The sequence below is a fragment of the Bombina bombina genome, chromosome 3 (assembly GCF_027579735.1).
Source record: "Bombina bombina isolate aBomBom1 chromosome 3, aBomBom1.pri, whole genome shotgun sequence".
Classification (NCBI taxonomy): domain Eukaryota; kingdom Metazoa; phylum Chordata; class Amphibia; order Anura; family Bombinatoridae; genus Bombina; species Bombina bombina.
This window is the reverse complement of record NC_069501.1, coordinates 1,185,997,185-1,186,013,561: the sequence shown is the minus strand read 5'-3', so window position 1 is coordinate 1,186,013,561 and position 16,377 is coordinate 1,185,997,185. Positions and strand designations below refer to the sequence as shown.

The 16,377-nt window shown below is 40.1% G+C and overlaps 1 protein-coding gene across 1 annotated transcript in view; it reads left to right on the top strand.

Moving 5' to 3' along the window:
• HEPHL1 (hephaestin like 1) overlaps window positions 1-16,377 on the top strand; it is a 387,436-nt gene that overhangs the window by 336,152 nt on the left and 34,907 nt on the right. The window contains exons 13-16 of the mRNA XM_053708616.1: window positions 6,125-6,264; window positions 8,162-8,296; window positions 11,375-11,481; window positions 11,569-11,791. Coding sequence (XP_053564591.1) covers window positions 6,125-6,264; window positions 8,162-8,296; window positions 11,375-11,481; window positions 11,569-11,791 — 605 coding nt within the window. The remainder of the gene's footprint in view (window positions 1-6,124; window positions 6,265-8,161; window positions 8,297-11,374; window positions 11,482-11,568; window positions 11,792-16,377) is intronic.

Genomic DNA, 16,377 nt, shown 5'->3' with positions numbered 1-16,377 from the left:
CACGCAGGACCTGGTATGCAGATCTAGTGGACATGTCATCCTGTCCACCTTGGTCTCTGCCTCTGAGACAGGACCTTCTAATTCAGGGTCCTTTCAAACATCAAAACCTAATTTCTCTGAAGCTGACTGCATGGAAATTGAACGCTTAATTTTATCAAAGCGTGGATTTTCAGAGCCAGTAATTGATACCTTAATACAGGCTAGGAAACCTGTTACCAGGAAAATTTACCATAAGATATGGCGTAAATACTTACACTGGTGCGAATCCAAGGGTTACTCATGGAGTAAGGTTAGGATTCCTAGGATATTGTCTTTTCTACAAGAAGGTTTAGAAAAGGGTTTATCTGCTAGTTCGTTAAAGGGACAGATCTCAGCTCTGTCCATCCTTTTACACAAGCGTCTGTCAGAAGTTCCAGACGTTCAGGCTTTTTGTCAGGCTTTGGCCAGGATTAAGCCTGTGTTTAAATCTGTTGCTCCGCCGTGGAGCTTAAACTTAGTTCTTAACGTTTTACAGGGTGTTCCGTTTGAACCCCTTCACTCCATTGATATCAAGCTGTTATCTTGGAAAGTTCTGTTTTTAATGGCTATTTCCTCGGCTCGTAGAGTCTCTGAATTATCAGCCTTACATTGTGATTCTCCGTATCTGATTTTTCATTCAGATAAGGTAGTTCTGCGTACTAAACCTGGGTTCTTACCTAAGGTAGTCACTAACAAGAATATCAATCAAGAGATTGTTGTTCCATCATTGTGTCCTAACCCTTCTTCAAAGAAGGAACGACTTCTGCACAATCTAGATGTAGTCCGTGCCCTGAAATTTTATTTACAGGCAACTAAAGATTTTCGACAAACTTCTTCCCTGTTTGTCGTTTATTCTGGACAGAGAAGAGGTCAAAAAGCATCTGCTACCTCTCTATCCTTTTGGCTTCGTAGCATAATACGTTTAGCCTATGAGACTGCTGGACAGCAACCTCCTGAAAGGATTACAGCTCATTCTACTAGAGCTGTGGCTTCCACTTGGGCCTTTAAGAACGAGGCCTCTGTTGAACAGATTTGCAAGGCTGCAACTTGGTCTTCTCTTCATACTTTTTCCAAATTTTACAAATTTGACACTTTTGCTTCTTCGGAGGCTGTTTTTGGGAGAAAGGTTCTTCAGGCAGTGGTTCCTTCCGTATAGAGATCCTGCCTGTCCCTCCCGTCATCCGTGTACTTAGCTTTGGTATTGGTATCCCATAAGTAATGATGACCCATGGACTGACTACACTTAACAGGAGAAAACATAATTTATGCTTACCTGATAAATTCCTTTCTCCTGTAGTGTAGTCAGTCCACGGCCCGCCCTGTTTTTTAAGGCAGGTCTAAATTTTTTAATTATACTCCAGTCAAAACTGCACCCTATAGTTTCTCCTTTCTCGTTTGGTTCTCGGTCGAATGACTGGGTGTGACGTAGAGGGGAGGAGCTATATAGCAGCTCTGCTTGGGTGATCCTCTTGCACTTCCTGTTGGGGAGGAGTTAATATCCCATAAGTAATGATGACCCGTGGACTGACTACACTACAGGAGAAAGGAATTTATCAGGTAAGCATAAATTATGTTTTGTGATGCCATCTTTGATATCATTAGAGTTGATGTCAGGTATATGTCTCTAGCTATTTTAGCTAGAAGAGCTTTATGGCTTAAAACTTGGAATGCTGATATATCTTCTAAGTCAACTTTGCTTTCCCTTTCTTTCCAAGGTAATAAATTATTTGGTTCTCAGTTGGATTCTATTATCTCAACTGTTACTGGAGGGAAAGGAACTTTTTTACCACAGGATAAAAAATCTAAAGGTAAATTTAGGTCTAATAATCGTTTTCGTTCCTTTCGTCACAATAAGGAACAAAAGCCTGATCCTTCACCCACAGGAGCAGTATCAGTTTGGAAACCATCTCCAGTCTGGAATAAATCCAAGCCTTTTAGAAAACCAAAGCCAGCTCCCAAGTCCACATGAAGGTGCGGCCCTCATTCCAGCCCAGCTGGTAGGGGGCAGATTACGTTTTTTCAAAGAAATTTGGATCAATTCAATTCACAATCTTTGGATTCAGAACATTGTTTCAGAAGGGTACAGAATTGGCTTCAAGATAAGGCCTCCTGCAAAGAGATTTTTTCTTTCCCGTGTCCCAGTAAATCCAGCGAAAGCTCAAGCATTTCTGAAATGTGTTTCAGATCTAGAGTTGGCTGGAGTAATTATGCCAGTTCCAGTTCTGGAACAGGGACTGGGGTTTTATTCAAATCTCTTCATTGTACCAAAGAAGGAGAATTCCTTCAGACCAGTTCTGGATCTAAAAATATTGAATTGTTATGTAAGGATACCAACATTCAAAATGGTAACTATAAGGACTATCCTGCCTTTTGTTCAGCAAGGGCATTATATGTCCACAATAGATTTACAGGATGCATATCTGCATATTCCGATTCATCCAGATCACTATCAGTTTCTGAGATTCTCTTTCCTAGACAAGCATTACCAGTTTGTGGCTCTGCCGTTTGGCCTAGCAACAGCTCCAAGAATTTTTACAAAGGTTCTCGGTGCCCTTCTGTCTGTAATCAGAGAACAGGGTATTGTGGTATTTCCTTATTTGGACGATATCTTGGTACTTGCTCAGTCTTCACATTTAGCAGAATCTCATACGAATCGACTTGTGTTGTTTCTTCAAGATCATGGTTGGAGGATCAATTTACCGAAAAGTTCATTGATTCCTCAGACAAGGGTAACCTTTTTAGGTTTCCAGATAGATTCAGTGTCCATGACTCTGTCTCTGACAGACAAGAGACGTCTAAAATTGATCTCAGCTTGTCGAAATCTTCAATCACAATCATTCCCTTCGGTAGCCTTATGCATGGAAATTCTAGGTCTTATGACTGCTGCATCGGACGCGATCCCCTTTGCTCGTTTTCACATGTGACCTCTTCAGCTCTGTATGCTGAACCAGTGATGCAGGGATTACACAAAGATATCTCAATTAATATCTTTAAAACCGATTGTACGACACTCTCTGACGTGGTGGACAGATCACCATCGTTTAGTTCAGGGGGCTTCTTTTGTTCTTCCGACCTGGACTGTAATTTCAACAGATGCAAGTCTGACAGGTTGGGGAGCTGTTTGGTGGTCTCTGACAGCACAAGGGGTTTGGGAATCTCAGGAGGTGAGATTACCAATCAATGTTTTGGAACTCCGTGCAATTTTCAGAGCTCTTCAGTCATGGCCTCTTCTAAAGAGAGAATCGTTCATTTGTTTTCAGACAGACAATGTCACAACTGTGGCATACATCAATCATCAAGGGGGGACTCACAGTCCTCTGGCTATGAAAGAAGTATCTTGAATACTGGTATGGGCGGAATCCAGCTCCTGTCTAGTTTCTGCGGTTCATATCCCAGGTATAGACAATTGGGAAGCGGATTATCTCAGTCGCCAAACGTTACATCCGGGCGAATGGTCTCTTCACCCAGAGGTATTTCTTCAGATTGTTCAGATGTGGGGACTTCCAGAAATAGATCTGATGGCTTCTCATCTAAACAAGAAACTTCCCAGGTATCTGTCCAGATCCAGGGATCCTCAGGCGGAAGCAGTGGATGCATTGTCACTTCCTTGGAAGTATCATCCTGCCTATCTCTTTCCGCCTCTAGTTCTTCTTCCAAGAGTAATCTCCAAGATTCTGAAGGAATGCTCGTTTGTTCTGCTGGTGGCTCCAGCATGGCCTCACAGGTTTTGGTATGCGGATCTTGTCCGGATGGCCTCTTGCCAACCGTGGACTCTCCCGTTAAGACCAGACCTTCTGTCACAAGGTCCTTTTTTCCATCAGGATCTCAAATCCTTAAATTTAAAGGTATGGAGATTGAACGCTTGATTCTTAGTCAAAGAGGTTTCTCTGACTCTGTGATTAATACCATGTTACAGGCTCGTAAATCTGTATCTAGAAAGATATATTATAGAGTCTGGAAGACTTACATTTCTTGGTGTCTTTCTCATCATTTTTCCTGGCATTCTTTTAGAATTCTGAGAATTTTACAGTTTCTTCAGGATGGTTTGGATAAAGGTTTGTCTGCAAGTTCCTTGAAAGGACAAATCTCTGCTCTTTCTGTTCTTTTTCACAGAAAGATTGCTAATCTTCCTGATATTCATTGTTTTGTACAAGCTTTGGTTCGTATAAAACCTGTCATTAAGTCAATCTCTCCTCCTTGGAGTTTGAATTTGGTTCTGGGGGCTCTTCAAGCTCCTCCGTTTGAACCTATGCATTCGCTGGATATTAAATTACTTTCTTGGTAAGTTTTGTTTCTTTTGGCCATCTCTTCTGCTAGAAGAGTTTCTGAATTATCTGCTCTTTCTTGTGAGTCTCCTTTTCTGATTTTTCATCAGGATAAGGCGGTGTTGCAAACTTCTTTTAAATTTTTACCTAAGGTTGTGAATTCTAACAACATTAGTAGAGAAATTGTGGTTCCTTCATTGTGTCCTAATCCTAAGAATTCTAAGGAGAGATCATTGCATTCTTTGGATGTAGTTAGAGCTTTGAAATATTATGTTGAAGCTACTAAGAATTTCCGAAAGACTTCTAGTCTATTTGTTATCTTTTCCGGTTCTAGGAAAGGTCAGAAGGCCTCTGCCTTTTCTTTGGCATATTGGTTAAAATCTTTAATTCATCTTGCTTATGTCGAGTCGGGTAAAACTCCGCCTCAAAGGATTACAGCTCATTCTACTAGGTCAGTTTCTACTTCCTGGGCGTTTAGGAATGAAGCTTCGGTTGATCAGATTTGCAAAGCAGCAACTTGGTCTTCTTTGCATACTTTTACTAAATTCTACCATTGTGATGTGTTTTCTTCTTCTGAAGCAGTTTTTGGTAGAAAAGTACTTTAGGCAGCTGTTTCAGTTTGATTCTTCTGCTTATAATTTCAGTTTTTTTCATTATAAGATTTAAATTTTATTTTGGGTGTGGATTATTTTCAGCGGAATTGGCTGTCTTTATTTTATCGCTCCCTCTCTAGTGACTCTTGCGTGGAAGATCCACATCTTGGGTAGTCATTATCCCATACGTCACTAGCTCATGGACTCTTGCTAATTACATGAAAGAAAACATAATTTATGTAAGAACTTACCTGATAAATTCATTTCTTTCATATTAGCAAGAGTCCATGAGGCCCACCCTTTTTGTGGTGGTTATGATTTTTTTGTATAAAGCACAATTATTCCAATTCCTTATTTTTTATGCTTTCGCACTTTTTTCTTATCACCCCACTTCTTGGCTATGCGTTAAACTGATTTGTTGGTGTGGTGAGGGGTGTATTTATAGGCATTTTGAGGTTTGGGAAACTTTGCCCCTCCTGGTAGGAATGTATATCCCATACGTCACTAGCTCATGGACTCTTGCTAATATGAAAGAAATGAATTTATCTGGTAAGTTCTTACATAAATTATGTTTTTTTTTTCTTAAGTCATCTTTTAAGGCTGCTTGTAGAAATGTAAGTGTCAGAAGCACAGTGCCTTTTAATTAGCAGAGGTGCTCATACAGTTCAATTGTATGATGATTGCTAATTAGATTGACTTTCAGACATCCATTAAAGGGACATTAAACACCCTTTAATTGTAGGATACTTCTGTTGTCTTGCTATAAAATATCAGTCAAGTCTAAATGTTTTTAAGATAAATTAATATTTTGTTTGCTGCACTTGTTTTACAATAACCAAACTCCACCCACCACTTGCCTTATTTGGAGGAGCCAATCTGGGCTTGAGTCTAGCTGACACGACTAGCCACTGTCACATTGTTTTGCAGTTCTTGTTTGTTAAAGCCAATGAAAAAAGATATGTAGCTTGATTAGACTTGAGAAGCCCACAGTTTGCTTTTTCATTTCTCAGAATGAGAAAAGCCACATTTTTTGGAGCTAAATTACATGGTGGCAAAATAAATAATGAAAGGTTTTTGCAAAGTTGTTTAACTATGCATAACTAAACATTAATTAATTAAAACATTAAAGGTATTTACTGTCGTTTTGTAATCAAGCCCATTATGTCTATATTTGAAAAAGTCCTTCTAAAGCAACAATATCACCATCTGTTTCAAAAACATTGACTGTCTATTTGTTTTACTTCCCAGCCCTGGGCATATTTTTGTAAATACTGAAGAAGACCGTATTGGCTCCAAATATAAGAAAGTGATTTACAGGGAATATACAGATGGACAATTTTCAGAGTTAAAACAAAGAACACAGGAGGAAGAGCACCTAGAAATATTAGGTAAGCAAATGTTAAATAAGAAAGCAGGAATGTGTGTAGTGATCAGACAGCAGCAAAATAAGTATCTCGGTATCCATTCACTTACTTAGCACTTACTTACTATTTTGTATAACAAGACTTACTGGGAGGAACCTTTTCAAATTCTTGATAGAATTCCCAACTGCCCTGCATTTTGCGGGACTGTCATGGTTTGCCAATGCCTCTATCTACCCACCCTCTGCCCAGCTCCCCAGATATTCCTTAGTAAGACACCAGCCTCCCCATACCTGATAGTTTCTGGGAAAAGTTGTGAGGTATTTTAGTCTGTATAAGGTATTCACTAAGGTTTGTAGGGACTGTCCATTTTTTTAATGATTGGGATACAATATTAATTTGAAATTCGGTTTAATCTCCCAAACAGGTTGAGTGCTGTAGCAGTTCTTGGGAAGTTCTGGGGTGCTCCATTCTTTGGAGCAGGGCAATTTCTCAAAGTTGTCTACAGACATACATTTACAAGGCAGACCTTTCTTTACATAATATTTACATATAGAGGCCTATTTATTAAAGGTCTGTCGGACCTGATCCGACAGTGCGGATCAGGTCCGACAGACCTCGCTGAATGCGGAGAGCACAATACCTGCAATCGGCCGCCAGCAGGGGGTGTCAATCAACCCAATCGTACTCGATCGGGTTGAATTGTGGCGATCTCTTTAGACCGCTGCTTCATAACTGCTGTGAAACACGGGCCCTCAAGCTCCATTCGGAACTTGATAAATGGGCCTCATAATGTGCTGTAGTGGGCCAAAGAGTGAGTTAAAAGAGTGAGGCAAAAAAGACAGCAAAATCAAAATTACTTCTGGAGAGCTATTTTGAGCTCTCTGGGGCATTGGTAACAATTTATACAGAATACTTCTGAGGAAAAGCAAGCAAGGATTCTGGCCTAGATGTGCTAATTGGCTCTTACTTTTATGACATTGAGGAGTTTAATCTTACACTTTTATCTCCACCATAATTTAAATGAATATTCTACTGAGGAGTGTTTTTTAGAGCTTTTGCTACACGTACACCATGAAAGATTTAAACAATCAAGGTAAACATAATGGGCCTCATGTACTAAGCAGCCTGCTTGCCACAAGTTGTAAAGCAGCGGTCATACAACCGTTACTTCATAACCTCTCCTCCATCTCTGGTATTGCAGAGATTCTTTTCCTTACCATGCTTAGGGCTAGATTACGAATTGTGCACAAATTTGCTCTCCCGCAAGTGATTTATCTGAGATCAACTTTTTTTTACCATCGTGCTCCCAGTTGCGCACTTATTACAGGTTGCACGTAAAACTTTTGTGCTCTCGCATTAGCATCCTTGCGCAGAAAAAAGTATTTGCGAAGTTGCGAACGCAGGATCATATACCCCATAGATTTTAATGGAGCCTCGTTCTAAACAAAAAGTGTTATGTGACACTTTTTTGACTCGTCTAAAAGTTAATCAGAGCTCTGAAGTCACGGTAATCATTCTAACGCAAATCGCGTTTGCACCCACGCATTCGTATTTACTTTCAACTTGTAATACGTGCGGAATTTAACTTGCGTGCAAAAGGCCACAAAAACCTGATATGGCTTGTACTCAAACAATAGCGCCACTCGTAATGAAGCCCTAAATGTCTCACATTTCTCATTTTCCAATCAATTGTTTCCCTCTATAATATAAGTACTTATTAATGTCTTCTTGCTTTGACATAAAACCAGTGCTTCCCTCCCAGGACATTTGTTAAATAATCTAGATAGACCTTTCAATGATTTTGAAGCCTTTGTACATTGTTCCACATTAGCCAATATAATCCAGTTATAACTTTTATATACATGTGCCTGTGTTTACAAAATGAAATAATTAATGTTCTATTTGCTGTTGCATGATTTAGGCCCATTCATTCGTGCAGAAGTTGGAGACAGCATTGTGATTGTATTTAAGAATAAAGCCACACGACCATATTCAGTACATGCTCATGGTGTTGTGCAGGTATCTCGGAGTAATGAAAAATTAACAACACATCCTGGTAAGTATCTTCTGAAAGACGAAAATCAATTAATATTAAGGTCTAGATCAGGGCTTGACAAAACCAGGAGCAGCTGGTGCCTTATAATTAGGCCCTGGCTTCCTAAAATTAGGCCTTGGAGCCCCCAAATTAAGGTCCCATAGAGGCCTCCTTCTTATCCCCGCTGGCCGCCACCAGCTGCACCTAAAATGTATCTACAGTAGATCCTGCAGATGTGAAATACGAATCTAACTTTTGTTTTAAGATTCTTGTATTTAGGTTTTAACCAATTAAGTACAAACAGCAATAAAAGCAATTTCAAAGACAATTCTTAAAACAAAATAGTAATTACAGAGAAATCTAGAGCGAAAAAAAGCAGTCAAATAGAACAGAAACCTCTTTTTTTAGATGAGATCTTCCCTTTGGTTAGAACACCACTTTTGGACCTAGCTAGATTCATAAAGTTAGCTGGCAGGGAACTATTGTGTCACAAGATCACTCATGGACCAAAACAGATATAGAATTGTATATAACTATAAAATGTAATATAGACTATTAACTGAGAGCAGAAAATAAGTTAGAGAGTATACTTTATGGACTGCTCTGTTAAAGCACAAAACTTAGAGGGATACTAAACCAAAAAAAAATCTTTCATGATTCAGATAGATCATGCAATTTTAAGCAACTTAATTTACTCCTTTTATCAATGTTTCTTTGTTCTCTTGCTATCTTTATTTGAAAAAGCAGGAATCTAAGCTAAGCAGCTGAACCATTTTTGGTTCAGCACCCTGGATAGTGTTTGCTTATTGGTGGCTACATTTAGCCACCAATCAGCAAGTGGAACAAATTTTGCACAGAAACAATATAGGTACTTTGGCCTGGGTACGACCACATCATAGACCAGCACAAACTACTCAATACCATCTAATGAAGGAATTCTTCACAGTTTGGGACTCAGTCACTAATGTAACTAGTGGTATCTCAACTAAAACCTCACCCTTAACTCCTTTTAAACATAACCCAGAGATATCTACACTCAACGCGAGGGCACATTGAACCTCACCGTCGCACATCAAAACAATAACTTTTTAGCTCCTCACGCATGACAGCAAACTAAAATCCTATGAAGACATTGCAACCCAAAACCCTGAGCGCCTGCTTAGTTGGTTCGCATACGCTCAACTAAAACACTTCTTTGACACACATTAATACAAGCACCAACTCACAAGGCAACCATCTGCATTTGAGAGGCTGTGCCTATTACAATATCCACCAGCACGTACTATCATAAAATATTGCTGACACCAGATGCAAATTCCCTACCGATCTACACTGATGCTTGGCATAAAGAACTCGACCTAGATGCCTCCAACCATGAGTGGAAACAAATTTTCACCAATACAAAAAAACTCCTCTATATCTGCTAAAACCCTAGAAACAAATCTCAAATTCCTCACATGCTGGTATCTAACACCCCACAGACTGCAAAAGATTTATCCCAAAACCACAGGCAAATGCTGGAGGGGCTGTGGGGAAAAAGGCACTGTATCACACTTCTGGTGGGGTAGCCCGGGTGTACACACACTTCTAGACAATATAGCGGCTAAAATTAGTGCAATTCTAGGATCTCTGGTACCTAACAGACTGGAGATATTTATTATTTATGGGCCTCCCCAAACTCAAAAATAAAGCAAAATACGCACTTATGTTAAATAGCATAAAGGTACTGATTCCTAGACAATGGAAATCCCTAACAATTCCCACACTGGGGGAATGGTCGTACCAAGTAAATTTACTTTTGCAGATGGAGAGATATCACTACATCCGAGCCAACAGAGTAGAAACTCATAAACAAATAATGGAATTATGGAAACAAAATAATCTGAGCTAGCAAATATCTATAAAACACCACTAGGGACATAAACAGATACAATATATGGGTTTTACCCCTACCCTCCCCCTTTCCACCCTTTTTACTAAGACAGCCTCCATAGGCCTTGAACATTCCTCCTCACCTGAACTTTTATAGCATCATCTCATTCAACCATGGAACAATAAGGAGATACAGGAACCTTCAGCAACAAAAAGCATAAGTACTTGTAATTACGAATAAGTTACTATTACGATTGTATACAATGTACAACCACGTTGATTATTATTGTAATGTTACATTTTGTTAAATAAAAAAAAAAGGTCAATCAGCTCTTTTACAGCCCAAAAAAAAAAAAAAGCCCTAATCTAAAACAACCCCCACCCCCAAAAAAAAAGCCTAACACTAACCCCAAAATAGGTACCATTGATGAAGTCTGGCGATCCATCTTCTTCCCGGAGGCTAAAGGTCTTCATCCAGGCGGCTCCGGCATATCTTCTTTCTTCTTTGCGCGGAACGGTCGTCTGAGGCACGGATCGGTCTTCTGCGATGTGGAGGGTCTTCTTCATGCGATCGTCCACCGCACACTGACGATTGAATGCAAAGTACCCCTTTTATATTGGGGTACCCTTGCATTCCTATTGGCTAAAAACTTCAACTCAGCCAATAGGATGAGAGCTGCTTAGATCATATTGGCTGATTTGATCAAAGTCTAATCAGTAAATAGAATGTAACCCCTGCAAAGGGTTAAAGTCAGCTCCAGAGTAATAATATACTACTGGGACAAATGTGTGTAGCCAATAGTCACCAGCTAGCTCCCAGTAGTGCATTTTGCTGCAGAGCCTACATAAGTATGCTTTACAACAACAAAAATAACAAGAGCACAAAGTAAATAGAGGTTAATTTAAAGTTTTCTTAAAATTGTTAGAATTAGCTAAACCATGACATTTTCATTTTGACTTTACTGTCCCGTTAATTAGATTTTGCTGTTATATTTTTTTTCTAGTTCAATCATTATTCTCATTCAAATGGCAATGCTTATGAATGGTAATGGATTAAAAAAAGAAGGGGAAAAAAATCACTGGGGCTTTAACATTTTTGCTTTGGAATCCAGGCCAATATTTTACTTCCACAATATAGAGATACATGCACCTTGTATAATATAAAATATCAGTATTTCATTTATTATATACTGTTTTATTTTATAAATATATTTAATTTTTTTAAAGGTGGCACGAACATCTATAGATGGAATGTCCCTGAGAGATCTGGACCTGGACCAAATGACCCGGATTGTCTAACTTGGGCTTATTATTCAACAGAAGATGTTATCATGGTAATCTTGGTAAAATATAAAGTATCAGGAACATTTTCCTACAAATAGCTGTTAGTTACAGATTTCTTTTTTTAATGACATTTTTAGGATCTCTACAGTGGACTGGTGGGACCATTAGTAACGTGTAGAAAAGGAGTTCTGGACCCTGAAGGGAGAAGAAAAGATGTCGCTCGTGAATTTGCTCTTTTGTTTTTAGTGTTTGATGAAAACCAATCCTGGTACTTAGAAGATAACATCCAACATTATATTCACAAAGATCCCAGTGAGGTTAACCGCACAGAGGAATTTGAAGAAAGCAATAAAATGCATGGCAAGTAGCTTAACAAGAAAATAATGCAAGCTAAAGAGATATTAATGTATATTTATATAGATGCGCAGTATATATTAACATTACAGAATTGTATATAAAATAAATTTAAAACAATGGCCAGAATACAAGTGGAGTGCTAAATATCGCTTTCATGAAAGCAATATTTACGCTCCACTGAGTATTACTAAAGCAGCTAATGTGAGCTGATATTACAAGTTTACGGCAATGCGAAAACGCGTTCACATTGCTGGGAAGCATTACGCTCACAAGTGCGCGCTTCCATAGTCCACCCCACTCCCACCAACTTAAGCCCCAAATTACTGCATAGTGCAGTTATTTTATTAAAAAAATAAAGATGCCATCTTTATTTTTTAATAAAATACACTACACATTATTTTAGGGGCATTTGGGGCACATTTATAAAATTACTTCATTTTATAAGCGCTAATTGCTACGGTGAGTTTTCAGTAGCAATAACCAACCACTTGTAATGGCTGCTTAACTATCGCGCGCCTGTAAAATTTGCCCGTTTGCAGGTGCGCGATAATTTAGTGCTTCACTTGTAATCTAGCCCTAAATTTCGGCTAGATTACGAGTTTTGCGGTAAGAGCTGCTCGGTACTAACTTGCAAGTTATTGTCACCGCTCACCTCCCTACAGCGCTGGTATTACAGGTTTACAAAAACCCGGCGTTAGCAGGCAATATTGCAGCGTAAAGCAAAATTGAGCTCCATACCGCACTCCAATACCAGCGGTGCGGTGAGCTGGTTTTACGTGCTTGTGCACGATTTCCCCATAGACATCAATGGGGAGAGCCGGGTGAAAAAAAGCCTAACACCTGCAATAAAGCAGCGTAAAGCTCTGTAACGCAGCCTAAACACCCCTAATCTGCCGTCCCCGACATCGCCAACACCTACATTACACTTATTAACCCCTAATCTGCCACCCCCAATGTCGCCGCCACCTACCTACACTTATTAACCCCTAATCTGCCGCCCCCAATGTCGCCACCACCTACCTACACTTATTAACCCCTAATCTGCCGCCCCTAACATCGCCGCCACCCACCTACACTTATTAACCCCTAATCTGCCGCCCCTAAAATCGCCGCCACCTACCTACACTTATTAACCCCTAATCTGCCGCCCCAAATGTCGCCACCACCTACCTACACTTATTAACCCCTAATCTGCCGCCCCTAACATCGCCGCCACCCACCTACACTTATTAACTTCTAATCTTCCGCCCCCAATGTCGCCGCCACTATACTAAAGTTATTAACCCCTAACCCTAACACCCACTAACTTTAATGTAATTCAAATAAATCTAAATAAAACCTACTATTAATAACTAAATAATTCCTATTTAAAACTAAATACTTACCTGTAAAATAAACCCTAAGCTAGATACAATATAACTAATAGTTACATTGTATCTATCTTAGGTTTTATTTTTATTTCACAGCTAAGTTTGTATTTATTTTAACTAGGTAGACTAGTTAGTAAATAGTTATTAACTGTTTACTAACTACCTAGCTAAAATAAATACAAATTTACTTGTAAAATAAAACCTAACCTGTCTTACACTAACACCTAACCTTACACTACAATTAAATAAATTACATTAATTAAATACAATTAAGTAAATTACAAAAAAACAAACACTAAATTATACAAAATAAAAAAGAAATGATCAAATATTTAAACTAATTACACCTAATCTCATAGCCCTATCACAATAAAAAAGCCCCCCCAAAATAAAAAAACCCTACCTGAAACTAAACTGCCAATCGCCCTTAAAAGGGCCTTTTGCGAGACATTGCCCCAAATAAATCATCTCTTTTACCTGTAAAAAAAAATACAAACAACCCCCCAACAGTAAAACCCACCACCCACACAACCAAACCCCCCAAATAAAATCCTAACTAAAAAAACCTAAGCTCCCCATTGCCCTGAAAAGGGCATTTGGATGGGCATTGCCCTTAAAAGGGCATTGAACTCTTTATCCGCCCAAACCCTAAGCTAAAAATAAAACCCACCCAATAAACCCTTAAAAAAAACAAATACTAACCCCTGAAGATCCACTTACAGTTTTTGAAGACCGGACATCCATCCTCAATGAAGCCGGGAGAAGTCTTCATCCAAGCGGCAAGAAGTCTTCAATGAAGCCGGGAGACGTCTTCATCTAAGCGGCAAGAAGTGGTCCTCCAGACGGGCAGAAGTCTTCATCCAGACGGCATCTTCTATCTTCATCCATCCAGTGCGGAGCGGCTCCATCTTCAAGACATCCGGCGTGGAGCATCCTCTTCTTTGGATGGTCGCAGAAGAATGAAGGTTCCTTTAAGGGACGTCATCCAAGATGGCGTCCCTTGAATTCCGATTGGCTGATAGAATTCTATCATCGGAATTAAAGGTGAAAAAATCCTATTGGCTGGTGGAATCAGCCAATAGGATTGAGCTTCAATCCTATTGGCTGATGCAATCAGCCAATAGGATTGAGCTCGCACTCTATTGGCTGATTGGAACAGCCAATAGAGTGCGTCATCTTGGATGACGTCCCTTAAGGGAGCCTTCATTCTTCAGCGACCATCGATAAAAGAGGATGCTCCGCGCCGAATGTCTTGAAGATGGAGCCGCTCCACGCTGGATGGATGAAGACTTCTGCCCGTCTGGAGGACCACTTCTTGCCGCTTGGATGAAGACTTCTCCCGACTTTGTTGAAGACTTCTTGCCGCTTGGATGAAGACTTCTCCCAGCTTCGTTGAGGATGGATGTCCGGTCTTCAAAAACTGTAAGTGGATCTTCGGGGGTTAGTGTTAGGTTTTTTTAAGGGTTTATTGGGTGGGTTTTATTTTTAGCTTAGGGTTTGGGCGGAAAAAGAGCTAAATGCCCTTTTAAGGGCAATGCCCATCCAAATGTCCTTTTCAGGGCAATGGGGAGCTTAGGTTTTTTTAGTTAGGATTTTATTTGGGGGGTTTGGTTGTGTGGGTGGTGGGTTTTAATGTTGGGGGGTTGTTTGTATTTTTTTTTACAGGTAAAAGAGCTGATTTCTTTGGGGTATTGCCCCGCAAAAGGTCCTTTTAAGGGCCATTGGCAGTTTAGTTTAGGCTAGGGTTTTTTTTATTTTGGGGTGGCTTTTTTATTTTGATAGGACTATTAGATTAGGTGTAATTAGTTTAAATATTTGATCATTTCTCCAACATTGGTGTGTCTGGTCCACGGCGTCATCCATTACTTGTGGGAAATATTCTCCCCCACAGGGAAAGGCAAGGAGAGCACACAGCAAGAGCTGTCCATATAGCTCCCCCTCTGGCTCCGCCCCCCAGTCATTCTCCTTGCCGCTCTGAACAAGTAGCATCTACCACGGGGATGGCGAGGAGTTTGTGGTGTTAGTTGTAGTTTTTTATTCTTCTATCAAGAGTTTGTTATTTTAAAATAGTGCTGGCTTGTACTATTTACTCTATAACAGAAAAGTGATGAAGATTTCTGTTTAAGAGGGCTATGATTTTAGCAGACAGTAACTAAAATCCATTACTGTTATCACGCAGGACTGTTGAAACAAGAGAACTTCAGTTGGGGGTAACAGTTTGCAGACTCATCTGCTTCAGGTATGACTGGTCTCCTTCTAACAACACAGGCTAATGCTAGATGACAGTCATATTTCCCCTCAGGGGAAAAGGTAAGCCATTTTTCTTTCACCTCAGCAAAAAAGATAACAGGCTTCCCCTTTTTGTTTTTTATGCTGGTAGACACTGTTAGGGGCAAAATCGATTGGTTTTTATTACAATATGATACCATTTGAAATATTTTATAAGCTCACATACACTGGGGAACATTTTTTATTGATCTGGCTTGTTTTAGACACCTAAATCTAGTCAGGAAGGCCCCTTCACTCTAGTGTGCTGAGGGAGGAAGCCTCATTTTGGTGCTTCAGCTGCACAGTTGATTTACAAGGCAGTGCATGCAGATAGGGTCATGTGGCTCAGAAAGTGACTCCAAAAGGCTTTTTTCTGTGAATGGGACCCCTAAGGAAGGTAAAAAGCTGCAACAAGTCTGTAGCAGGGATTGTAGTGTATAAAAACGGTTAAATACAACATAACGACTGTTGCGTACATCAATCATCAGGGGGGAACAAAGAGTTCCCTAGCGATGAAGGAAGTAACCAAGATAATCCAATGGGCAGAGAATCACTCCTGCCATCTATCTGCTATTCACATCCCAGGAGTAGACAACTGGGAGGCGGACTATTTGAGTCGTCAGACTTTCCATCCGGGGGAGTGGGAACTCCATCCGGAGGTCTTTGCTCAGTTAACCCAATTATGGGGCATTCCAGACATGGATCTAATGGCGTCCCGTCAGAACTTCAAGATACCTTGCTACGGGTCCAGATCCAGGGATCCCAAGGCGACTCTAGTGGATGCATTAGTGGCGCCTTGGTCGTTCAACCTAGCATATGTGTTTCCACCGTTTCCTCTCCTTCCCAGGCTCATAGCCAGGATCAAACAGGAGAAGGCCTCAGTGATTCTGATAGCTCCTGCGTGGCCACGCAGGACTTGGTATGCAGACCTGGTGAATATGTCATCGGCTC